General features: G+C 34.3%; 1 protein-coding gene across 1 annotated transcript; it reads right to left on the bottom strand.

Annotated features, from left to right (window-relative positions):
- PI15 (peptidase inhibitor 15) lies at positions 1 to 27,548 on the bottom strand. The gene is made up of 6 exons (XM_079103525.1): positions 27,423 to 27,548; positions 26,539 to 26,851; positions 10,374 to 10,492; positions 8,973 to 9,105; positions 8,731 to 8,846; positions 1 to 5,690 (listed from the first exon to the last, which is right to left on the bottom strand). The coding sequence occupies exons 2-6, from the start codon at positions 26,809 to 26,811 to the stop codon at positions 5,555 to 5,557; spliced, it is 777 nt and encodes a 258-aa protein (XP_078959651.1). The 5' UTR covers positions 26,812 to 26,851; positions 27,423 to 27,548; the 3' UTR covers positions 1 to 5,554.

Below are 27,548 nucleotides of genomic sequence, written 5' to 3'. Positions count from 1 at the left end.
TTGAGTATGATATTTTATTGAATGAAAATATAATAAAAGGAGCTCAAAAAGCTACATGTGTTATGATCCACAAGGACAAAGGTTTACACAGGTGTTATATATGCACACATTCATAATATTACGTAATAACATCAAAGGCACCTTGCACTTCCGCAGCATTAGGTAACGAATCAAATTAATCCAAATTAATGTTTTTATAATACCTGAAATGATATAGTATATTTTAGGACTACATAAATATATGAAACATATTTATGTATTTTAAAAACATTGTTTTCATATGTACATCACAATCACCCCTAACTCATATTATGGTACCAAAAGTCTGCTTATCAAATAACAAAACACAAGATGATGTAGCATGTAACCAAGCACCAGTTTAGACCAGCATTTGATTCTCCATAAAACTAACAGGATTTAACTCATGCAAAGTGAACTTAAGGTTTGAAAGAACCATACAAATAACTTAGGGCCTCATATTTTCATAAAATTTATTTTCATAAAATTTAGATTATAGAAAAGGTTTATTGCTTTAAAATAAATTTGAAAATATTAATTTGGAAGACAACTTCAAAGTAAATTTTGTGCTAGCATAGTTTAGGAAATCTATTAAAACAGATGACTTATCCACCCAGTCAATTGCATATCTTAGCCAAAGTTTTACCTGAGAATATGTATTGCCTTCATTAGCTACAGGTGACATAATTTTCACCTTTTTGAGTACATTTGTTAGACTAGAAGGACTTTCCATGGAATAATAACATGTTATCATTATCTCAATAGTCTGACCAAATAGCATTGTCAAGAAATAGACCAACAATTAAAGGTGGAAAGATCATTCTTTTCCATATGTAACTAGTTATTATTTTAGTATTTCTCATTTTTATCGTATTTACTATGCTAAACAAAGTTAAAGTATTTCTTGAAAATAAGACACAACTATAATTATTTTTGATGATTGTAATTGTACTTATTATATAAACCAAATAAAATATATTCTAGGAATACCTTGTTCAAAAAGAAAAATACACTTTAAAAAGCACCATAAAACTGGAAAATCATATAAAAATAATATTTTTTAGGAAAACGAGTGCCGGGATATATTAACTATCCTTCTTTCTCTTAGAAAAGTATGTAAGTAGAATCAAGTGTTCCAAATTCTGTCATATTTAGGGAATATTAGAGAATTTTAATATTGTACAACTTATTTACTGAACACAAATGTATTTTGCTGTAGGCCAAGTAGCTATCAAGAGTTTGTTTTTACAACCACTAGAGGGCACCAGGGCCTGCAGCATGGTTAATAACACAGTGCAAACTTCAGGAGATATTTGCATTTGGGCATTGCCAAGCTACAAAAATGCCTTAAAGAAGAAAATCGATGGCTCCTTAATAATTATTTACATTAGGCAACACCTCAATAAAGTTGGACTGTTAAACTAAAAAACAAAAAGAAATATTTAACTGGCCTGATTTTGGTGAAGATTAATTTAATAAAAGATTTTTATTAATATTTGAGTCAAGAATTGAATGATGACTGACTAAAAGGAGCATTACTAAAGCCGTTAACACTAACAATTCATTTAGCACCAAATATTTAGCACCAGAATAGATACTGATAATTCACACTTAGTAATAGCCTTAATTTCAAAGATACCTCAAAGTTATAGCAAGAATATGGTATTTGCAATGTGTTTTCAGCACCATTGACCAGTGAGTAGTTACTTTTTGACTGACCCTTCATAAGTCAAGATTAGACCATGACATAATTTTTAAAAATCATTCTGCATGTGTTTAAATGTCTTCACTTGCATTTATAATGACAATACAAAGGAACTAAAAAACAAAAATAATTTTAGATATTAACAGAAACACAAATTATTATTTTTATGTACTTCAGTAGATAAAGGCTTCCATATATGGCATATATCCTATAATATTGTGGAACCTAAGGTGTGGTGTCATGTGGGGAAACAACAAGCCAAATTCTCAGCATTACTTTCTCTTCATAGAAATATTTGAGTTATTTGTTTAGCTTGTGCATTTATTTAATAAGCAGAGTATGAACCTAAAATATTTAAACTGACATAAACATGTATCTGGTTTACTTATGTAGATGTTATAAGTTGACTTAACACAAGTATTTATAAATGGGAAAATATATATTGTCTCAATTCAAATATTCAGAGTAAATTTTACTGGTTGAACTTGTCTCTAGTGTAGTCAGCTCTGCTAAAGGTGCATGGAATTGGCTAATGAATGTTTCTACAGGTGTTTCAAATGAAGGCAACAGCATGGCCAAATGAAACTCCTAGTGCGGTTCTGAGGAGCCACAAAAGTGATGATGTTCAGACTTCTGAACAAAAGAAAAAGCAGCAGTAATAATAATTGTTTTGTCCACATGTTTAAAGCCAGGTTGTCTATCCCAACCAGGAATATTAAGACTATGCCTACACAACTCATAGATAATTCCATAAAGAAATGAATCCATTTAATAGCTAAAGTTGTCATTTTTTTGTTCAGTCTTTTGCTGACATGGAAGCCAAAAGAAAATTATGACAAAAGTTTGGATTTTTCTATTGCATACATGGTGGTATGGGGAAAAAGTCAATCTTCTAGAGCGTATATGACAATTACTATTTCTTTTGAAAGAAACCTTCCAAATGAAAACCTTAATACTGACTGTTTAAAGCTGCTCGTACGAAATAGCTTATTCCCAGACCTTTTCTGCCGCCGGGAATTACAGTGTGAAATAATTGTACTAGCACCATTGTTGCCTGCTATGAAAAAATACGACACGCTACTTTGATACTAGCAAATTTTCATTTGCTTTAGCCTCGAAAATAAAATATTTCACATGGCCATTTTTATATGGCTAGCTTTAAAGAGTACAGATAGAATAACAAATATACCCGTTATATTTTCAGCTTAGTTGTTAAATTATAAATAAAGTTATGGTTCTAGTTGTGGTTTGGAAAGAACTGTTATGTAAGTGTCATTTATAAGTATGTAGATCCTAGTCTTACTCCAATAAGTTTAATGATATATCTGGAGTTTTGTTATATTCAAACTTTATATTTAGGAGATTCTTATCTTGAAAAAATAAAGGAAAGGTGTGATTCCTCTAAATGGTTGCACTTCTAAGCTTTTAAAGTGAATTCTAAAGACCCATTCAAATAAGCATTCATTAAACACTCATTATATTACAGCCGCTGTAGAAGAAGCTGGAATACAAAGAATTAGACAAAGTTCATGCCAAAGAGGAGCTCTATTAAGATAATTTTAATATTCATAAATTTCTATTAATATGGCAAATTTACCTTTATAGAAATCTCTGTGAAATGCACAGCAAATTTCATTATTATGAGAACTGAGAAACTAGGCTACCCAAACAAGCCAGCAAGAACTGGCACTGAGAATAGTCAACATCTGTTGAATAGTACTCACTACAGCTTTTGAACATCTGTTGAATAGTATTCACTACAGTTTTTGCAGAATGCTATAGTAACATTGAGGATGGAAACACTTCCTAAATAAATCAAGCAATATCCCACTAATGGGCTTTCTGTCCAATTACCTAGGCATCTTAAGTGAAAGTTGGATTGGGCCCTAAATCATATAATTATTTCTGTTCTCCATTTTATTTCCAAACATATTTATTTTTAATAGGGTCCACATATGAGCCCACAAAAGCAGAGAAGTATGATATAAAACATTTGGTCACCATATTCAATTTGTAATAGTAATTAGGCCAGTTGTTTTTCATCAAGTAGACCCAATCTCCAAATGTTGGATTCTTTTCCCATGGAGTGGATCTACTTAACTGTCTTTCAACGTATCCACCCTAAGAAACTGCAAATGTGTACAGAATTTAAACTAGTAGCTTCTTTCTGTTATTTGTACACTGGAACTAACCATGTTTATTTGCTCTGTAATCCTATGGAAACATTACACAACCTGACTAAACATACACATATTTGAAGTGTAATGGGTTAACTGCCTTGACCCAGAGGTTGTATTCTCCATTCTAGAAAGATTTCATAAATGAAGAAATGTATTTTTAAATCACATTACTAAATTCATAGCAACTTATTTGATTTTCATAATTAAAGTGAATGAGGGACTAAATGTAATTTTCCTACATGTAGAAAAATAATTAGTAATTAGTCTGTAGGAAAATGTCTGAAGAAGGCTTTGCTAACAAAAACCATGACTGTATATGGTGTGCATGAAAGATCTTTAATATGATAATGGAAGGCCCAAGATGACAGATAGATTGACACACCAGGTAACTACAGGCAGAACAATGATGAGAAGGTGGAAACACCACCATGTCTCTTCCTGAACTTCTTCACCATCCCATAATGGACCTGGAGACATACTAGTCCTCAGGATATGCCCTTCTGAATCTCTCCACCTGATCTTTTTGTGCAGTTAAAGCTCTATCTGTGACTTTTCACATCGGTCTTCTAAATCTCACTTTCCCTGTACTTCATGAGTTTCCTGAGGGTCTTGCTTTCAACTATCCAGTCACAACTATCTATTTTGCTTCAGAAATCTCTGGGGAGTCATTTATTCTTCCCCTTCCTCATTCCACGTGCTGTAGCTGAAATGTTCTGGGAATCAGAAGATTTACATGTTAGCCAGCTTATCATTTAGTCCACTTATAGGTGGTTGCTGTTACTGCTTGTTTTCTCACAACTATATGAGAAACAATTAGTTCAAAAAATCAATAGTTTGCATTGTTTCCTAAATATCTTTGTGAGCTTCTTAAGGCAGGAACTATATCTAATTATCTTTGCTTTATCAAAACATAACCAACGTAACCCATAAGAACCAACATAACTGTATCAGAACATAACCAACAGAGTGCCTTGCATGTAGTAAGAACTGTGAATTCTGATTCAATAAAATGAGACTAATAAGCAAAAGGTGGAATATGAAAATTTACATAAATGAGCATAGCCTTTGGACCCAAATAAGGTAAAATAACTCCAGAATGAAATCTTTGATCACTTAATTATTTCCCGATACCACTAGGTGAGTGTTATTTTGCAAACTATCACATTTATGGTATTTCAGAAATGGTGCTGAAGATGTCCCACCACCTCAAATATACTTTAGAATATTTTTAAAAAGTTCCCTCAAGTTTACTACTGTATTGTATTATTATCTATGTTTGCATCATTTGTGTGTGTACATATACATACACATACCTGTATATATGTGTATAATGCACACACATTACAGTTTGAACATATATTTTATTCCTTAGGAACATAATATTATAATTCCTTTGGAATGAAAGTTTTGGAATTGAATGTATTAACTATGTCATCATTACTTGTACAATATTTTAATTTAGAGATCAGAAAATAGAAATGGATGTTTTGATTGTTTTCAAGGATTAAACAAAATACTGGACAAACACTATACAAATGAATACTAAAATGAAACGTTTGTCATAAAATATGTATAATATGTGCAAAATTCAAAATATATATATGCTTATGATTCCCAGAAACCATTACATTTACTGGAGAAAAAGGTGAGCTTATTTAAACCAGTATAGGTAGTTTGACGTTACTCCTGGAAAACACAGATTGTCAGTACAAGATCCCCCGTAACTTGGAGGACAAGATGAACATGGCACTCCTACTTTATATGGTGCTTCGCCAATCCAATTGCCCCTGGAAGGAGAAAACAAGATGGCATCAGAGATACTCATTTTTAAAAATCAGACAGTCCTTAAGCTCATGCTCACATGTATTTTTGCAGGTGAGGGTCTTTCTGAGAAACTTAGTTTAGAAAGGTACTGAAAGGTACATCTCTTTCTTATTCCCACAATATGGTATTCTACACATCTTGCTTTTAAAATGTTTTCTCTCTGTTTAAGCTAGGATTACCATTGAGGTTCTACAATGCATGGTGATACCACAGATCCTGGGAATTCTAGGTTCATTCCATCCACACCTCTGCCTCCTTTAGCAGCCTTATAGAACAAAGTCAGATCTTTGCCACTTAAACTTATTGCTCCTAAACTCATGCTAATGCTCCCTAAGGATGGTTAACCTGGTATCTTATAGGAACCTCAGAAATTATGAAATGAGTAAGTCACCATATACACAATAAATACTCCATAAATGTTCACAAGATGTGTTTCTAAAGTCATAAAATATTTTAGTTCCCAGTCTTCATAAAATAAAGAGTAAAGCATAACTGTATTCTCATAGTAAGAGAATGAGGGTTCACAGAGACAATGAGAGATGATTCCAAAACCTTTCCAAAATACCAATACAAATTCATAGCTACTCAAAATATTTTAGTTTATGCTATCATTTTTTAACACTGTACACATTTGACTGAATTACTTTGTGCTGTCAGTATTTTTCTTCCACTGTATGGATGACCATGATCATGATAATGAACCAAGTTCACCATTTAGACAAGTTAAAAATAGCTGTGATGCCATACTGTTATTTGACTCTTTTAATTAGGAAGGAGAAGTTTGCAAGGTGATCAGTGACTAGAGCATTAAGAAATACTAATATAGACAGCAATGGGAAGGAAACTGAGTTTTCAGGAGAAAATCTGGTCATCAATGGCAAAAAGCCAGGGTTGAGGAAATGAAAATAATATGTAAGAGGTTAAAATGTGAAACAGGTGGTGGTCCTCATCTTCTTTAAATGTGAAAAAGACCAAACAGTGACAATGAGGTCATGAAAATATCTAGTAAAGCCAGTTAAATAAAGATCTACACTTTTTTCTATGCAATGTCTCTAAAGGAAAATTTACTTACGAAATGAAAAGCTGGCTAATTAATTCTTGATATTAAAAAAATGATAGAATTTTAGGACTTTACACCTGTGTTTAATTTATTCTACCTTGAGGATAAGATTGCCCAAGCATAATTCTGATGACATCACCTGCTTGTGCAGAAACATTCCAGGCCCATTCTAAGTGTGCCTGGTTCCTTAACCCCATCTCATTCCATTCTGTATAAATAATCTTGTTTCCCTCTATCTAGTTACCCAAAGCTATAAAAAAATATATGGATTCAGGCTATGCTATCTAAATTTCATAATTTTTCTTATTTTACATAACTTTTTGAAACATATTTTTGGTAAAAGAAAATTAGAAATAAAAGTTTTGTGACATTATATGTTACATTATGAACTTCTACATAAAACTCAGATTTTGTTGAATAGAGAATAATGATGTTCAACAGTAAATCTGTCAGTTGATATATTATTCATTCTTTTACTTTTGTCCTATCCCATCTAATTAGATTCTACTTCCCACCCTCATTTCTACCTTTCCTTTCTTCCCACTGAATATCAGACTAGACATAACTTTATTTTGGCATTGGAAGAATTTCAGCTACCAGTCAAGATTTTAAAACTCTTCATTACCTAGGTTCCAGAAAATTTTATTAAAACTGAAATAAAGCATATTAATCTAATATCTTAATTTCTTCAATCTAAAAAGCAATCATAGGGCTGGGGATATAGCTCAGTTGGTAGAATGCTTGCCTCACAAGCACAAGGCCCTGGGTTCAATCCCCAGGACTGCAAAAATAAAAAATAACTAAAAATTTTAAAATACATAAAAAATAAAAAGCAATCATGTAGCTCATCAGTAATATCAGAAAATTCTAGCCATTGGGCAAAAACAAAATTGCTAAATGAATGAAACAAATACCATTTTGACTATTTGATTATTATCTAACCTATTTATGGCAGAAGACAGTGCAAAGGCACAACAGAAAACAAAAAGTATTAAAATAAAAACAAATGGACAGGCTTAATTCCTATTCTTAATTATTATTATTAATAAACATTCTGTTTTCCAAACCTCCCTAACCTAATATTTATGAAGAAGGGACCATCTGGAAAATCACTATTTTTCTAACTTTACAAAAACACTTCCACTGGCACACCACCATATCAATGAGTAATGCACTTATTCCTGACACATTTTCTCACTCCCACCCCATGCTCGAATAGCTGGAGAAAATCTTTGTTGGGACTTACTTTGGAAGACACCAAGAGTATCATAAATCCTTTGCACATTTTGGTATTTATTCCAAGTGGGAACAGAACTGTGTGTAAATATTGGAGCCTTTTATCTTCTAAAAAGCTATTGTTATTAGGAAGGCATTTTCTCAAATGTTGGCAAATGTCTATCAATCCTTCTATACTAAGGCTTGTTCATAAATATGACTATTTTATAATCTTTGATAAATTTCTATAATATATTTTATGTTAGCCAGAGATTGAGAGTATAGATTTTTTTTAATCTAAAAAAATAAGAAAAGAAAGGATTCATTTCCAATAGTATGCTTTCGTAGTGAAAAAGCTAAGCCAACTTTCCGTACTGATAAATGAGACTATTGTGGTATTGATAAATTCCCTAGCAGATTCTTTTCTGATGTCTTTTATATAGTTATTAAAAGCCTACAAAGTACAATTATGAAGTGTTTACAATTGCCATGGCAGAAGATGGTAAGGAGAACTTAGTGAGCACACTGTCCCAAATTGTTTTGCTTACCATTTTACTCCAAAATCCTTGCCCTTGTTAAAATAAAACTTTTGACCAATTGTTTTTCAAGAATATGGATTTGAGGATTAGAGGCCATTGTAGTTAAGTCTTACACATTTATCTGTAAAAAATTTTAAATATTTAACATCATTCGGGGATCTAAGAAACAGAATACAACAAAGTACTTACTTTGGGGCATAGTTGCATACCAAGTACACTGCACGTCGCCATACAGATCCCCACACATTCATGTTTTGGCAAGTATGAATTGCGCATCCTATCCTATTGGAAGTGGCCCAAACCATCTGTGAAAATAAATCAATATTTTCCAATATTGGTAAGAAAATAAATGTCCATCAATATAATAACAGAATTTTTAAATTATGATTTATGAATTATGAATCAAACATTACAAAGGCAATTGAAACAACCTGTGTATAATGTGTGCACATAGGTCCAAAACATCTCATAGGACATCTAGGATTGCAATCCTGGGGATATGGAAAAGCATAATCTTTCACTTCATCATACCATGGCTTGACCAACTGGAGAATAGAGCGATATCTAGATATCAAAAGAAAAAGCACATATATGATACAGCAGTGGTAATTTAACATGAACTCATGTTACATGGTAAATTAATTTTTTAAAAAGATTATTCATGAGGATCCAAGAGCATACTACTCATTGGGATTGCCATTAACATCTAGTAGAGTTCTCTTTTTTTCCAAGTAGGAGCAAGCATAAAAAACATCCAGGACAGGAGGAAGTGACCCTGTATTTGTCTAAATATGTGTCAAGTTATTTTGAAGAAAGAAAATGTAAATATTTTAGGAATCATCAAAATCTTATTTCATCTATGTCAAAATAACCTTCATAGTATTTTATAAATTATTCAAAATGATTTCTCTCTCTCTCTCTCTCTCTCTCTCTTCTCTCTCTCTCTCAATACTAGACTCTCAATGCAATTTTTTCCCTAAATTTGGACCACTCTGATTTTATTTATTTTTTATTTTTTAGATGTTGATGGACCTCTATTTTATTTATTTATATGTGGTGTTGAGAATTGAACCCATTGCCTCACACATGCCAGGCAAGCGCTCTACCACTTAGCCACAACCCCAGCCCCCACTTTGATTTTAAATAAAAGCACACCTGATTTTCCTTCCCTATATAGAAAAAGAAATGAATCTTTGGAACACTAATAATGATGATCCACACTGGTAGAAAAATTATCCTATCAATGGAAATAACTTTCTCCATAGTTGTATATACCTGCATAATCCATATTCCTGAAAAACAATTAGGCAAAAAGGTTTCATATATATATATATGCAGGTATATACAACTATGGAGAAATATATATATGCATATATAAATATATATGTAAATACAAACATTTTCTATTTTGTCTACTAATCAATTTATTTATGTGCAGATACGTATGACTATGAGAAAGTTGCACATACACACACACACATATACAAATGCAAATGTCTTCTGCCACAATTGGGATTTTTCCTGGGAGGCAATAGGACCCATCATCATTCACTTGACCATCTCTAAGATTTTGTGAGGTGAGTGAGAAAAACAGACTAAAAGAGAGTGTTACAAGGGTTAAAGGGGAATCTGATCTTATTTGGGCTTTTAAACTAGTTCCATAATTCTTAGAGACATCTAAGATATTCATAGGCCAAATATCATGACCTGATACAGAGTGAACACTCAGTAAATATCTTCTTATGTTACTTGGAATTGGTATCATGCTCCGATAGAGTCCTTAGTTAATAAAGTCACATAAGATGAACTGCATCATTGAAACTGCTTCTTACCTGCCAGTTCGTACAGACAGATTTTGGCCCAAAAATCTCAGCAAGTAAGAAGGTCCGTGGTCCCAAATGCAAGTAGCTGCCCAAGCCTCTGCAGATTTTGCAAGGTTTTCATCCCAAACCTGTAGAGGTTAAAAAACAAAACAAAACAAAACAAAACAAAAAAACCTTCAGTTTTATTTAATTTGCTATAACAAACACAAAGTAAATGGAAAGTAATAGTGCTACTATTTCCTAGAGTTCTTTCAATTCTGGGTCCTGAGACTATTTTAACTAAAAGAAAGCAACTTCAGACCATTGATACTCAATGTTCCATAATGTGATATGGTTGTACTACCAAAAATATTTATCTTTATAATGCTTCCTAGAGTCAACATCCAGACACAAAATTTGATAAAGAATAGGTTAAAAAATGCTATTTTTTTTTCATAACTTTAAGGGGTATCTCATACTGACCACTGAAATTTGAATCCAGCAAAGTCAATAGATTTCCCTAGAAATCATAAGAGCCATGCTATTAAAATATTTAAAAACAAATATGATCAAATTTATCCAAATTGATTCAAAATTAACACTGATATTTTATTGCAACTTCCAAAGTTCAGATTATATTATGGTATGATTAATCTAATGGAAACTTCATGTTTTATCATTTGACATTTTAGTAGAAGTACAATAATAAGAGGATTTACAATTTTAGTTAGTATGAGCTAGAAACAACTTATGATTGAAAATAACTTGACAATGTTATATAGGATATTATAAAATGTAGTATATTATAGTTTAATTAAATAAATTAAGAAAAATGGTAACTAACTTCCCTTGAAAAAGGAAGGTAAATTAGTAGGGATGTTATTTATGTATAGCAAACTTTCTTTCATGGAAACAATTTGTAGAACAAATTTGAATAACCCGTAGGTTTAATATGTATTTATATTAGTTGCCATATGGATTGACAGGCTCATCTCCATAGCAGCATAAGGAAATTAAGCCAAGCATTTGTGGACCTGCTAATAGTAAGTCACTCTGAAATGACAGTCTATTTTCTAGGTAGTTATAAGGTACAAAGACATAATGGAAAATCTATAGCATTCTTCCAAGAAGAAACGTTTTTCAAAATTTCTCCCTAGTAGGAACATTATTTAGTGATGTATTTATCTGGTGGAAAGAGTAACTAACATTAAATTTTCATAGTTCAAAGTCATAACATTTCCTAAATTATTTATAATTTTATATATTCTAGGTGAAAATTGCATTCAAATTATAACTAGACAGTGGTTATTAATTTATTTTAGAAAGTTTAAAAAGACATTATATGAAGAAGGAAGAGAGAATTTTATAACTACTCAAATTAACATGATGGAGCTTCATGTGAAAATTTGGTGCCTTCCTCTTCTACCGGGTTGTGACTTTGTATACAGCAGAGCAAGGGTTAATAGCCATGCATTCCCTGCAGATTATAAGTTTTCTAGCAAACTCATGAGACTGTTTGGTCATAACACTGAAGAGCCTTAATTTTTTCTGAGGAAAATGGGTTACATAAATTTATTTAATATGGCAATGTATTGAAGTAAAAGAAAATTAAGATGGTGACTTTGAAATAAAATGAGAAAAAATAAATAAACTCTTCAAGAGAAACTCTTATCCCAAGAGATCAAGGAAGATACCCTCAAAAGAGATTTGTTAATCAGAAATTGTTTTAAATTGTGAAAAAAGTCATCTTCCACAAATTGATATAAAATTGCATAAAGTAAACTCACTCACAGAGTTCATATAAAATCACAATATCCTAGGACTGAAATGCACTTTTAAAAACCTCAAATGTTTGGCTTGTTTTCCCTATGCAGCTGTTAAGATAAGCCTGTCAATCCATATGGTATCTAATATAAATGTATATTAAATATGACTCATTCGATATTGTTCAGTCTAATATTTGTTCTTTCACCAAATGTTAATAACAGATATATTTATGAAGTGTTGATTTTTGCATTTTACCAAAGCACAGAACAGCAAAATAAATTCACAAAGGAATTTCAGACAGAATAGGGCCAAAAAGTTGTTTCCTGAAATGTTCTTAACTAATTGTAATTACCTAGAAAGAAATACAAGTAGGCATCATTGAGGTAAAGCGTATATCCAGCTAAAGACACTTTCTTGTAATCTGCTAAAATAGAACAACAACATGGTACACTGACCTGAAACTCAAGGATCCTGTGTTCCATCCCTATTTCTACTGCTAAGATCATCTGTTACTAAGGATATATCAACTATTATCTCCATAATTTATCCATAAAATAAGGAGTTTGGATGAGGTCACCTCTAGGGTCCATTCCATCTTCAGTTTCTCATGATTTATAGGCACTTGAGCAACTTCTGCATCTAAGCCAGGAAGATCTCTGTTATATTGGCCTATGACTTGCTTAGCCACACTCAAAATAATTTAAAATATTTGATAAATTTCAACAATTTCAATATCTCTGTGTATCAAAAGGTCATGTGTATACCTTAAATATAAAAATACAGTAAAAAAAGAAATAATGAGAAATTTAAAACATTTAACAATTTTAAAAGTAGTTTACCATATACAAGCCTGTCGTTATGCTCATTCATATGTCTAAAAGCTAAATATTGGGCCCAATAGAGTGGCTCACGCCCGTAATCCCAGCAGCTCCATCTGTGGCTGAGTCCAGAGTATCTGCAGTTCAAAGCCAGCCTCAGCAACAGCTAGGTGCTAAGCAACTCATTGAGACCCTGTCTCTAAATAAAAAATACAAAATAGGGTTGTGGATGTGGCTCAGTTGTTGAGTGTCTCTAAGTTCAATCCTTGTTGAGTGTCTCTAAGTTCACCTCCCCCCAAAAAGGGCTAAATATTGGGTGTGTCAAAAAGATAAACAAAAAAGTGCAAACCTGAAAAAAAAATCTTACAAAAGCATCTTTTGTTAACTATTAAAAGGAATATTGTATGTAAAAAACAGGTAAAAATTTGAAGAAGATAGTTGCAAGGCAAGATGAATGACTGCTTTCTTTCTCTACATGTGTTTGCTTTTAGAGAACTGATGAGAAGAATTTCTGCCTGTTCCCTGTCCCTAAAGGAAGATTCTGGAAAGGCTGACAGACACAGACTGAGAAGGTCTCAAAGAGAAGGTGACTTAATCTCACTGTGGAAGATATGACTGACTCCCTGTGATGCTTGCTGCAGGAGAAATTAGAGGCTCTTTTTCTTGCCTCTTGTCTCCAGGCAGGAATTAATTCCACCTTCCAGAGAAAGGAGGATTGTCGTAGGTTGGGCGCTCTGATATTTGGCAATGACATCATATCTTCTGTTGAAGTTGAGCTCTACATTTGCTGTCACTATCTTTCTCCATTGGTTATATTTTACAGGAAAAAAATGAGTACATGACATGGCTTTCATCTTCAGAGGTATTTGAATTTATGAATATAATAGGCATTTGAATTGTGAAAATAACAATCATAACTGTATTTAAAACCTAAAGGAAATTTTAACAAAAGACTTACAATTTTTAAGGAGTGATCCCATATGTAGTATTTTTTTCTCCCCAGAAGCTCTAAGTTGGACTGAACGTCACCAGGACAATAATATGAAAGAATTTATCAAATTCAGGGAATGGGTTGTAAATTGTAAATTGCCTAAGCATTTGACTTAGTTTATAACTGTTTGGATTCATGACAATCAATCTATCCAATGAGTTTCTCTGGGCATCTTTCTCTTATCATTTATTTGAAATGATTTTAATATTTTAGCCTATGGATGGAGCAACAGAGGACATAAGGGCACACATATGCTCCTACTTCTATGGAATGCCTAGATAATAGACAAACTAATATTATCTTTTTTGGGAAAACTAGACAACTGATATTGACTTAGCTTTTATTCAAACAGCTTTAGCATTCTGTCTCATGAGTTCTTTCCTCTCTAAATAGATGAGATACTTTCACAGATAATTTACTTATAAATACCTCAATTCTTCCTAAGGATGAGGCAAAAATTAAGATTATTATGAATGAATGTACAAATACATTTACAAGACTCACTAGAAGTTAGGCATTATGATCAAATTAGGTAATTCATAAAATAAAATAGCTTACAATGGCATCAGAGTGTGCATAGACTTGTAGGTCTGCCTTAATTGCCCCAAATGATTTTCTTCTGTTCTTTGTGGTTTAGAGCCATTTAGTTGGTCAGTTCATAAGCTGAATTATCTTTGGATTAAAATATTCACTATGAGTTATTCTACTTGTCAACTAACAAGATAGATCAAGTTGAACACAGTACCTTGCCTATAAATCACAAGTTGAAACAACTTAGACTAAGACCTGAGAGAGATCCAGAATTCAAACTGATGTCATTTTAAATATCTGGACAAGTTCTGACCCTAAGAGATAAGATAAATATGAAAAGAACGCAGGATTCTCCTCAAGTTCAGAGATCTTTTAGATTTGAGCTAAAGAATACAGAATTGAACAAGAGAATGTTGATGCCTGAGAGGATACTGGCTTTCATAAGAAGACAGAAGAATTAGATAATGATATGAATCGAACCCAGATAAGAGATTGTCTTATCAACTATCCTTGAGCTTTGGGATCCAGAACATTGTGGCAGCCAGGATCATGAAATGCAATGACATCTGAAGCTCCCTTCTTAAATCCCAGCCAGTATCTTTGGCCAATAAGAAATGCAATCAAACCGGAAAGCAGCAATAATTGTTACTTGGAACCAAAACCTTGCACTTTTTTTAGATAATTTTTTTTCTCTCTTAAGTGGTTAGCATCTTTTACCTAAAAAAAAATGTATAAAAGTGTTGAAAGGGGGCTGGGGAGATAGCTCAGTTGGTACAGTGCTCACCTCGCAAGCACTAAGGCCCTGAGTTCAATCCCCAGCACCGACAGAGAAAAAAAAAAAAAAAGAAGTATCGAAATGTAAAATTTAAATTTAAAAAGGATGGATATTTTGTATAAGGAAATCTGTACTTGCTTTTACTATTATCTGTAATGTTTAATAGAACATAGCCTATTAGAATAAGAGAACAGTCATATTTCCAATATAAAGCCTGAATTTGTGATTTTAAGTTGAAAATGATAATAAATTGTGTTAAATTTTTAAGTTAGTGTTTAAAATCCAAAATTTAGAAACATCTAAGAGTTACTGTTTCTCTTCGCTTACATGACCTATTTAAATACATGGAAAGGATGCTTATGAGTAAGTCAGCTGAAATACTAAATGTGAAAATCAAACATTAAATCTATAAATACAGTTTAAAATTTTTAATCTGTAAGTAAATATAATTGTCAAAGCCTGCTATATTTATAAAAAGAACAAAAGGATTCATAATTTGAAGTTAAAAATTAAAGAAACAAGAATATTAATTTTGACAAAGTTAACTCTGAAAAATATGATGTGTACATGGAAACATTTCAAAGATATAAAATGTAAAAAAATTAAAAACGGTTTCACATTGAGTATCTGGAGACAGACTTATGAACTGCCATTGTCGTGAATGCCATGATAACAATGACGGTGGAGACAGGATGGTATGTGCTGTGGAGGCTTATATTCTTGGACATTTATGTGGTCATTTTCTCACTTATTTATATAAAAAGTAGATGCATTTTACATAGGCGGCTTTTTTGTTTTCACTTTTAATAACTTAGCTAAGGTTATTTGTTCTTTTTGTTAGCTTGGAAAGAGTGCTGACTTGTGGAAGTGATGCTAATAGCCATTAAAAAAATTAAGTGATGACAAAGTATTTCCCCTGAGGGCAGCCAAAAGTCTTAAAATGCTCATGGGCATTATTGAGGTTCTGTCTTAAAATTGGTGGATTTGTTCTCATTAGATAGAAATGTTTGTGAAATGATGATAGAGGAAACTGAACTGAATACACAGCAACAGGTGTTAAACCAGACAGGAGGCAGCAGTGAGTCTGAATCTTGGTTAGGCTGGAGGAGAGGAAGTGTGGGAGCACAGCAAAAGAAGGGACATCATAGGGGAAATCTGGGGTACTGATTAGACCAACTGAATAATAGTATTGGTAAGAGTAGAAGTGGTTTAAGGAACACTTGGTTAAAACAATAACAATATTCCCTCTAGGGTCTAAAAATAACACAAAATAGGAACCACTTTATATAAAAAATATTAACGTGGGATCCTATTTTTCTACAAGTTTAAAAGAAGATGTCTTTTATGTAAAATGAGTCCTATCTTGTTATGGTTTAGATAAGAGGTGTCCCCCAAAAGTTCATGTGTGAGACAATGCAAGAAAGGATTCAAGTGGTACCTGTAGGTAGGTAGAGTGTGGTTGGAGAAATTAGGTCACTGGAAGTATGCTTTGGGGGTACATATTTTGTCCTTGGTAGGCAGAGCTCTCTCTGTGCTTCCTGGTTGTCCTGTCTGTGCTGCTTTTCTCATCTCACCCTTTGGTCCTGATGTTCTGCCTCACTGAGGCCCAGAGCACTGGAGTTAGCCATCTACAGACTGAGACCTCTGAAACTCTCAAGGTCCAAATAAACTATTCCTTCTCTACATTGGTCTTGTCAGTTCTTTTGGTCACAGCAACACAAAGATGACTAAAGCATATTGCTATGTAGGTTTCTTTATCTATAAATAGATGTGCTGTTTTTAGGGACTCTGAACTGAATTATTGCCAACATCTGTGATCCCTGATGTAGTATTTTTTCCATATTTCTTATAATGCATTATAATTGTACATAATGGTGGGATTTGTTGTTTCATTAAAAATGTCAGAGAAATGTGTTTGTAACTTTTGAAAATCCAAAATCTTAAAAATAAAAATTCAGGCACCCCTTTCCATCAAGCCTTAGTATAAAACACACATTTGACCTATGAGTAACTTAATTCATGATAATATGAATCAGCAGGGGAATGTGCCTACTGAATCTGCAACTGACTTTAGGATGCATCCACAGATGTAGGATAAACAGAGAATAATTAATTACCTCTGTTCTGCAAGTCAATTTCAGCCACCTCACTCTCACTATCACAAGAACACATTCATGTTGGAAGCCAGGCAAGGAGGACATCAGGCAAGGGCCTTGCTGGCTCAGAGCCACACTGCTTCCATTTCCCAAGATGATCTAACTGGTACTGTTCTCGTGTGAAGAGGGCATGGTGCCTTCAGTTTCAATTTTATTTTAATGACACCACTTCTGGCCATTATCAGGATTTTTAGTAGTCAAATATCTTTGTGCAATCTTCCCTAAGAGTCTGTATTGGCAGCACTCCTCATGTGAGAGATGATGTGTGGAGTTCTTGCACACAAAAGGCCTGGAGATTAAGAAAGAGCTTAGCGATGGAGTTGAGGGTCAATTATATACAGCTTTTATTCCCTGTTAATAACCATTCAAGACTTGAGGCACTATCAGTTTTCCTACATGGTTTCCAAGGGTAGAAAGTGTACAGAAGGAAAAGTTTGAATAAAGAAATTCTTTCTACTATTCAATGATGTCCTAAGATGATGTGCATGTAGAGATGTTCTCCATGCACTGTGCTTATGGTCAGGAGAGACGAACACATGAAGGGAACACATGTACTGTACTGTTGTATTGCTCTAGGACTGGAGAATTTACACCCTATTAGCTTCAGGCTCTCTGTCTTTAAATGAGGAACATTAACCTTGTCTCTGAGGACTGTGGTGAGGGTTAGGTGATATAGTGACTAAAGAGCACAGTTCTCACGAGACAAGGGTGTATTCAGTGAAACTTCTGTTGATGGGGAATTGAGAATGATAGTGATGTTAGTGGACTAAAGTCCTCTGAAATAAGAATCAGTGGACAGTGCATTGTTGAGCACCTTATGAAGCATGAACTCCACTAAATGGATTTACCCTGAAGCAACTAAAAATGTCAAAACCCAAATTGTGTAGAAATGATGAAGAGATTGCAGAAAGGGAAAATCATGTTAGTGAACGATAACATTAAAGAACATTTTAGAAGTTTTAAGACACTAATGCCCCTGAAGTCACTCTTTAACACTCTTTAACATATGTTTTTATCTTTAAAGCAATTTGTTGATGAATTCTAGCAATGGTTCTTCTTTCCAGAGAAATATAATACACACTAGCTATCATTTAATTCTGCACTAATGAGACAGGAAGGCATTTTCATGTGCTGTTAGTTTTTTTCATGAACTCAGTGTTTACAGCATTCTAAAACCAGATTTCTTGATTGTTAAACTGTCCTGTGATACACATGCAAACCCCATATCTAGCATTTACCCACTGAGTCAGAAGAATTCAAATGCCTTTCCGCCTACCTACGGCCTGCTGAAATCATGATCTCTCTGGAATGCAGAGAGACAGATTTGGTAGAATGTTCATATTTAACTAACTTATGAAATATGAATTTGATGCACTTTTTAGTAGGAAGAAATACTGTGTCCTTAAATAACATTTTTGAACTGTTTTGGTTTAAAGTACATGGTGTGAAATTTTAAGAGATTTCATGAAAAGTTTAGTCTAAAAACACAACTTATTGAGCATTCTTCCCTATTTGTGTCAAAAAATAATGCTTGGTACCTGATTTTAGGTGCTATGGATAATAGATTGAAAGTATTCAAATCCCATCTCTCCAAACCCAATTCTAGATGCATTTTATTGACCCATTTAAATTATCAGTATTTATCTTCCCTGCCCCTCTCCCAAGTCATTCTTCAGAAATCCTCATAGGCAACCATACACCTCAAGTTCATAACTATTGAATGACCATTGAATGTTTCTTAAATGTTTTTCAGATATATTAAATTCACAACACCAGATTAGCCAAACTAGTCAACTTCTACTTTTCTGAAGTCATTTGATGAGTTTCCCAAAACACCTTAAACTGAGTATGTCAGGAGGACAGGAGGACTAGATAGGTTGGTGCTGCCTAAGCTCCTGAAACAGATTTGGATTAGGGATAGTTTACATCTCAGTCAAAAAAAAAAAAAAAAAAAAAAGTCATTTTCATGCAAAAATTCTTGAGTACATTCCCAGACATAAAATCATTCTTACATGCTGTTTCCATGACACTACCCTACCTCTACCATGCAAAATGGTCCATTTTGACTAACAAAGCATATTCCCATCCCAAACTCTCTGTTAGAAGAATGTTCCTTCCCACACTCTAGCCACTTTTTTAACCTCCATCCACACGTACCCCAAGGATAAACCTGCAGTCACTTAATGGGCTCCTGAAACCTGTTCTTTATTTGTGTTCTCTAACTCGAAAAAACCCAACTGTCGTAGTTAAATATAGACTCATCCTCCTTGATAGTCTTGTCATACGAATCCTCATTCTACCTTATCACAGGAATCACTGACTCCTATTAATTTGAGTCTCAATGTTTCACTGCTCTAATTCACTTCACTGCATCCCTATTGCCTAAACTTAGTTCAGGTTTCAATTATCTCTCACCCAGACGGTCATGACAGTCTCATGACAGTGCATCCTGTCTTCGCGTCTGCCTCTTTCCAGTCCCTCCACACCCTGTGGCTAGAATGACCTTTCCAAAATGAAAATGTGAGTCTGAAACTTCCCAGCTACAACCTTCCATAATTTCCCTTGTCCTTAGAATAAAACTCAGACAAGTTTCTTGGTGTCTACCCCAACTTCATCCAACATCACTCTTTTTATACAAAAAATTCAAGGCACATTATAGTTCATCCATAACTTCGGGGCACTGTGTACCTTCTTAGAACACCCTTTTGTATTGACTCTACAGTTCCTCTTTCCTTAATGCCTCCTTCCTGTATAGTGTTTTTTTTTTTTTTTTTTTTTTTTTTTTTTTTTTTTTGCATCTAATATTTAAAATAATTCCTTCCACAAGCCCTTACTGCCTCCTACCGCAGTATGGGCTCATTATCCTCATATGATCTCAAAACAACTTGTATTATTCTACTTTAATGTTCAGCACACTGCTTTGCCTATTTATTTTTCTGTCCCCACTTCTTCCTATCAAAGAGTGTCACTGCTCCTCATTGACCCTTAGGCACAGCACCAGACATATGAATAAATATTGTGGAATGAGTACATGACTGAAACTTGAATGACTGTTGTCCATGACAGCACCACAGCCACATACTCACACTCTAATCAGAACAGTTTAAAGACTTCATTTCATCATTCCACCAATATTTACTGAGTGTTTTTTGGGAGATATATAAGATAGTAGGTTCTATATACACTCAGAGGAAACACAATGAAATTACTTGTTTACATCATTGCAGGCAATTAAATATCACTGACCATCAAAAAAAAAAAAAAATAGTATTGAATACAGAAAATAGAGTCACCCTGTATATGGACCACGTCTGACTTTCGGCTTTGATGCCCGACACCTGATGGTGAGGTGCTGAATCATAGCACACTGATGTTTTCATATTTGCACTTCTTACAGGCTAGACCAAAAACAGTGACTAACGCAATGTTCTGCCTTTAATGGACTCTGCATGCGGAGAGAGAAACGTAAGGAAAGAAACATCAAGGTCACTACCCTCTTCATTTGTGTACCAGTAACACTAATCAACATGCAACTTGGAAGAAAATTCCTACAAAATGTGCCCAGTCTCCACTGGAAGCCAAAGCACTTGAAAGGGTCTACATCCAGGGGAACAGGAATGCAGAGCTCCGAATGTGCTGGAGAAACGCCTTCCTGTCAGCAATCTTTCTCAGTCCACTGCTTTTTGGCAACTACTCTCAGGCTAGCTAGTAGTCATAAAAGCATTCATTGAAGAGATTTAGGTTAGACACATCAAATTTCCTATGTTTATAACAAGAAAATTGAGTTATCCTTCCCAAATGAAAGGAAATGTGTCATCTGGGACAAAATATGGTTTCATTAAAAAAAAAGAAGACAAGGATAGACACAAGTGTTAAGTCAACTACTGAAGAAAGGAAAAAAAACGTAGTTTACATTATCCACATTCTCTTGCACATGAGGCTCAAATAAACGAAATCAACATTTTTCTTTATTCCCAAGTCATGCATTATCATTCTGAGCAAATAGTTTATTGGCTGTCTCTGAGGATGGATTAATCTGTTCTCCATTCATTCATTTGAGTCATGCTGTTACTTCACTACCTACTATGACTTGGTAACCAGTAATTTTCTCTTTTCCAGAAAAGTACAGGAAACCTTATAACTTGAACTCTACAAAAAATATTTTCAGGCACTTAGCAAATAAAATAAGCCATATTATCAAGATAGTGACTTTGGCTTCTTGAAATTACATTATGCATTTTTTTTTTTTTTTTCAGTTTTAAGGTGTTCCGTTCATTTCATCATTACCCTCACATTGTCCTTCACCTGCCTGTCCAAATGTTTTCTATCTTAGGCCCTGCAGTTCAGTTATTTGCCCTACCATCACTATCTCTAGGTGCAGCTGTTCTGTTCCTTTTACCCTTTGCCTAAAAATTAATTAGCATTGCTTGTCCAGCAGAAATTAGCAGTCTGACCATGTCCCTTGGCAATATTTATCCTGAGTTCCTTCAACTGCCAAGGTCATCTTTTTAGGATGCACTCCTGACCCTGCTTCAAACGTGATAGTCTCCCTAATTGCTTTGGTATTAAGAAATCCTTAATCTTTTCTCAAACTCCTCAAAAATATGGCTATAGTCTTAGGATTATTTTTTTTCTCCTGGTGGTTTTTTTTTTTTTTTTTTTTAATGTATTGTTTTGCCTGCTGTCACGGTCATCCTATTCTACCCCTTTCTGAGCATCTATCTCAAATGCTCCTCCTCCAAGAAGACTTTCATGATTTGCCAACTGGAGATTATCACTTCTTTGACTGCTCCACAGTATTTGGCTGTCTGGTATGACATGGATCTTATGCAGCAGTCTATTAATACTGAATTATATGCATAGTGGTCTCCCTCACATTTGTTTTGTTTTCACTGCATTGTTTACACTTAAAAAACAAAGATTTCTATCTTTGGATCTCCTCCACTCATGGAGGAATCTCCAAAAATGTTAAGTGAATTCATTCAGTGGACTCAAATTCAGAGACCATCCTACCAATTTTACTATATGTGTGAGCCTGGCAATTTCATTCTTTTGGGGATTATTCTTATTCTAAGAAACTAGTGTGGTTTGTGGCTTAGAGACATGGCTTACGCTGTCCTTAGGAAGAATGAAAAACAGCTGGTGTCCAAGGAGCTCTGGAAATTAGTCAATAAACTAATTGTAGAACAGAGGCCAAGAGTACAGAAGTTTCAATTTCATAATAAAGTTCTATCTGTACTATACTTTGTGTGAAGAGACACTGTTTTAAGACATTGAATATTTCAAGCAAGGTGTTTTTTCCCAAAATTATGGACTACATATCTGAAGAAATAGAACCATAATATGAACATCAGGACAAATAACTCTGTGCTCAAATTGCTTTTGCTTTGTGTGGCCAATTGTACACTCTCTAACAACCAAACACTTAAGAAAAGTCAAATTAATTTTAAGATTTTTTTAGAATTCATGAAAAAATTGTCTTATTTCAGTGTGTGGAATAATGATGAGAAAAATAACTAAAATGTTTATAATATCAAAATGATTGCTAATTATAAACATATAATAATTCACAGGGGTTTCAACCAAGTTTGACAAATAATGGGTGTCTATACACAAGGAATTGTCCAAGAAAATAGAGATAAAAAGATGAATAATCACAGACTTAGCATCCTGAAAGCTTAGAACTGAGAAAGGAGCAAGAAATACACAAATAACTGTAAATTAACCTGAACAGTGATGACAGCAATACTATACACATGAAGGGCTTCAGTAATCCAAAAGGAGAAAGCCCATGTGGGTCTGAGTGTAAGAAATATTATTAAATGGTTTAGCATTCTGATATCCAAACCTGGAAAGATAGGGTTTTTAAGGAATAAATTAAGGAGGAGACATTAGTGGGAGAAACTGATAGTAAAAGGCTCAGAGAATTGTAGGTGAAAACAACCACTGTGAATCAGGCCGGTGCAAATAGGAGAAGCTCTTGTATGAGGCACTCTTGAGTGACAGCCTGCAGTGAGGAAGGAAAATTTCAATATACAGTGGGTGACTCAGAGCACAGATGTTTGTGAAGCAGTTGTAGCAAAGGGTGTCCTCAGTTTTTGAGGTGCATGGCACAGTTTAGTAACCAAGCTAGCTTTCCAGTTGCTCACAATCCAAATAAGTTAACATGAAGGTAACAGTGTCCAGTGCATTTTTCATTTAGTCTAGACAATTAAAATCACAGTCCCTGCTCTGGTCTCCAAGGTATGCATTATATTGTACTTCCCACCAACTTTCTTCATGATGGATTCATATGAAGCATTTCCACTGACCAGGTTATTCAGAGTCCTTCTAACTTGATTTCACTCAAGCAAGCACATTTTTCTAGCTGAAGTAATCAATTTCCTCCTCTTTCCGGCCCTTTGTTCCTAGCTCTTCAATCTGCCTTCCCTCCCTCATCTACTATGTGGCTGCTGCTTTGCCTGCCCCCAGGCCATTCTCAGTGAGCTCATCCCTGACCAATACATTAAATATTGCAACCTCGCCACAAACTGCTTGATTTTTCTTCCTAACCTTATCACCTTTTAACATACTATGTAATTTATTTATTTTCCTGGTTTGTTGTCTGATTCCCATCCAGGGAGTAAAGCTGTTTGTCCCTGGGATTCCTGAATGTTATCCTCAAATGCTTGGAATAGAGCAGACATACAACAAATACTCAGCTGATATTAAATGGATAAATGTATGTGGGAATGAACTATGTGCTGAGTATTTCCATGGATATTTGAGATAGTCACTATTTGCTTTATAGCACTCACTGCTCTGAGTACTCCTCATTACTTTTCATGGAATTAAGGAAGATTTATAAATATCTTATATATATATATATATATATATATATATATATATAACTAGCATTGTTTCTATTTCTAACAAACTAAATCATAAGTTTGAGTTCCAGTATTTGAGAAAAAAATAATGAGGGAATGACAAATAGTATAGTATTCCATTTGGCATTTTAAGGGAGGTATTTCCAGAGATGTCCCTCAAGGGGGACATGTTTGCAAGATCTACTAAATGAAGAGATGCTCGGGCCCCCCCGCCCCCGCAAGAACATGTTCTTTGGAATTACATTCTCATTCCGGCAATACCATTCATTACCCATACCACTTTGACTTAGTCATTACCTTCTCTTGGTCTACATGATTTCATTTGTAAATTGAAGATTACAATCTTAACCTCACAGCAAGAATGTGAGCTATCAAATGAGATCATCTATGGAAATTATCAGTTAAGGACTTGGCACATAGAAGCAATTAAATAAACACATGGGGAGAAAATTAATTTCTTGATAAGTGGGGGAGAAATATAAGCAGAAAAAAAGTATCTATTTTTCACCTATTTCTATTGTTTTATACCCACTTATACCTTTACTCATAGTGTTTGCTTGCATTATTTATTCATTGGTTATTATGTGTACTTATTCCCATTTTAAGGGAAGGGAGACTGGATCATAGACACATTAAGTAACTTCTTCAAGACAAGTTACATATTTCTTTCAAACTCTATAATAATTCCAACCTACTTATTTTTTTATTCTCCTTATATCTCTACATTAACTTCTAGAAAGACCTCTTCTATGTGGGTAACTGTTTCTATTTTTAGATCTTTGTGCATATTGTGCTGGGAATCGAACCCAGGGCCTCAGGCATGCTAGGTAAGCTCTCTACCACTGAGATACATCCCCAGTTCTTCTATGTTTAGATTTTGAACAGGTTTTCACTATACACCTTTCACAGAAAGCTCAAAGAAACCCATAAAAACTGTCTAATTGAACATCTGTTGACCTATAGGCACTGTACTCCGCAATTCATTTGGTCCTCACAACAACCTTATGAGGCAGACACCACTTTTATCCTCATCTTAGAATGATAAAAATCTTAGAAATAGTAAAAATGAAACAAGGAGATAAGACATTCACACAGCTTATATTCTAAGATGAGAAGTCAAATCCAAGCATCTAGATTCCAGAGCCCATAATCTTAACCATGAGACCATACTGCTTTTTGCCCACTAGGGATGATTACATCTCCTCTTTCTTTGATAAATCCTAAGGAAACACATTTTCACAGTCTAAGTTGGACTTCGATGAACTATGACTCTCTTATATTGCTTGGCAAATCTTCATTTTTTCCAGTGACATTGGCATCTACGTTGGGTCAAACTCAAAAAGTTTGTTTATATAAAATATATGAACCTAGAATCCAATAGCAATCCCAAACTTAAGTTCAGCACTTATAAAACTGTTAGCAGTACCATGGCCCAATAACCCAACTTGGAAATATCATATGCATGATCTTCATTGCTTTAAACAGACTCCACATTATGCTTTTATAAAATGCAGGACTTTAAATCATAACCTTGCATAAGTTCAAAACCAAAAATAAACTTTAACAAGACTCTTTCCTTTGAATACCAACTTCATTTTTTTACTCCCCAAGTAAAATGATTTGAACACAGAGATTCTATTTTTAAGAGAGAGCAAAGAATGTGTGCAAGGCAAGTTGGAACAGTGTGCAAGCGCACTGGTTTCACTGCTATCTGAACGACGAAGCCTTAAATCACAAGGAAAAAGTCAGCATGTTCTCTCAGAACACAAATAGATCAGCATCAGGGAGAGCTTTGTCCAAGAAAGGGAAGAGACAACGACCCAAGAATAAACCAGGCTCATGAAACCTGTAATTTCAAGAAATAGTTTCAAGAAATGTTTTAGCTGATAAATAGGACTATTAGATACAGAAATCACAGAGAAAGTTCCATGTGATTTTTTTTTTAAAGTAGACTTTCCAAATGTGATCAGTCAATGTACCCCACTCTATGTTCCTTGTGTAAGATGTGGTTCATCAGTGGTTATGAGACCCACAGAAGAAAAATCCGTGCAGATTCACACCAACACACACACACACACACACACACACACACACACACACACACCCTTTAATTCTGTGATGGAACAATATTTAATATTATCAGGCACATAAAAAATCTTTGCTAAGTTAAAATGTATAAAAAGCCCCTTTCCCTCGACATGCAAACGCTCATGGTGCCTTTAGGTCCTTCTAACCAAGGAATTAAAGTTTTCTCGCTTAGAATTCAAAGAAAAAAGAATTCCTCTTACCATATATTCCATGTTTGCTGCCGGTGGGAACACTTTACCCCGAACTTGATTATGATAATCAAGAATAGCGATCATGTCATTCTGCGAAATGTAGCGCTTCCGCCTGGCTTTGGGGATCTCCGTAGAATCTAGTGGTGCGTTTAGAGCTGCTTCAATATCAGTGAAATTATTGGTTGGCGGGGATGAGTCAGTGGAATTGAGTAAGATGACGGTACTTGCTTCACAGAGAAGGGAGAACAGGAGCGCACGACTGACAGCAGAGATTGCTATCATTTTGAGGGGCGGAGAAGAAGAGGCCACCGAATTTACTTTGCTTTAAAGCAGAAAGGTTAGAGTTAGGGTCTTTGGGAAGGAAAAAAATAGGATCAGAATTTACAAAGTCATCATTTGGGAGCATTACTTGATTTGACTGTCTCCAAAAATCCAAACAAATGTTGAACTCAAGTCTAGGAGATCACTTACAGTAAAATCTTTCTTCATTTGACTGTATTATGAGAAAGACCCCTGAGAGGAACTTTCTAGAGCTAGAGTAAAGTAAACAACATGACCACTAACTCTAAAATAAATGTGAGCCATCTGCCCCAATTGCCAGAACCACAGAATGCATTGGTGCATGTTTTTTCCAGTGGGGAATCTTTAGGAATTAAAGTTTGCCTTGGGAGTGAAGAGGGGGGAAAAAAATGCATCATAGGTAACAATAGAGACTGTGCTGACAATGTCTCCCAGGCACAGCTGTACACCAAGTGACACAACACATAGCAAAAAAAAAAAAAAAAAAGTAGTATAGTAATCCAATCTCATCTCTCAGAAAAAAAAAGAAAAGAAAAATGAGCTACTTTAAAATCAATGCATGCAAGATAAACTTGTTGAGCCAAATAGCTTACCTCTGAACAATGCCAAAATGAATATACTGTTCTTCCAAAAATTTAAAGTTCTTTGCTATGTTGTAGCATGAACTCTTGTAAGAGGAGTATGTCTTATTACAAGCTCCCAGAGAGCAAAAGCCTGCA

Source organism: Sciurus vulgaris (assembly GCF_902686455.1).
Source record: "Sciurus vulgaris genome assembly, chromosome: 1".
NCBI classification, from domain to species: domain Eukaryota; kingdom Metazoa; phylum Chordata; class Mammalia; order Rodentia; family Sciuridae; genus Sciurus; species Sciurus vulgaris.
Note: the sequence above shows the minus strand (reverse complement) of the source record. Positions and strands in the feature narration are given on the sequence as shown.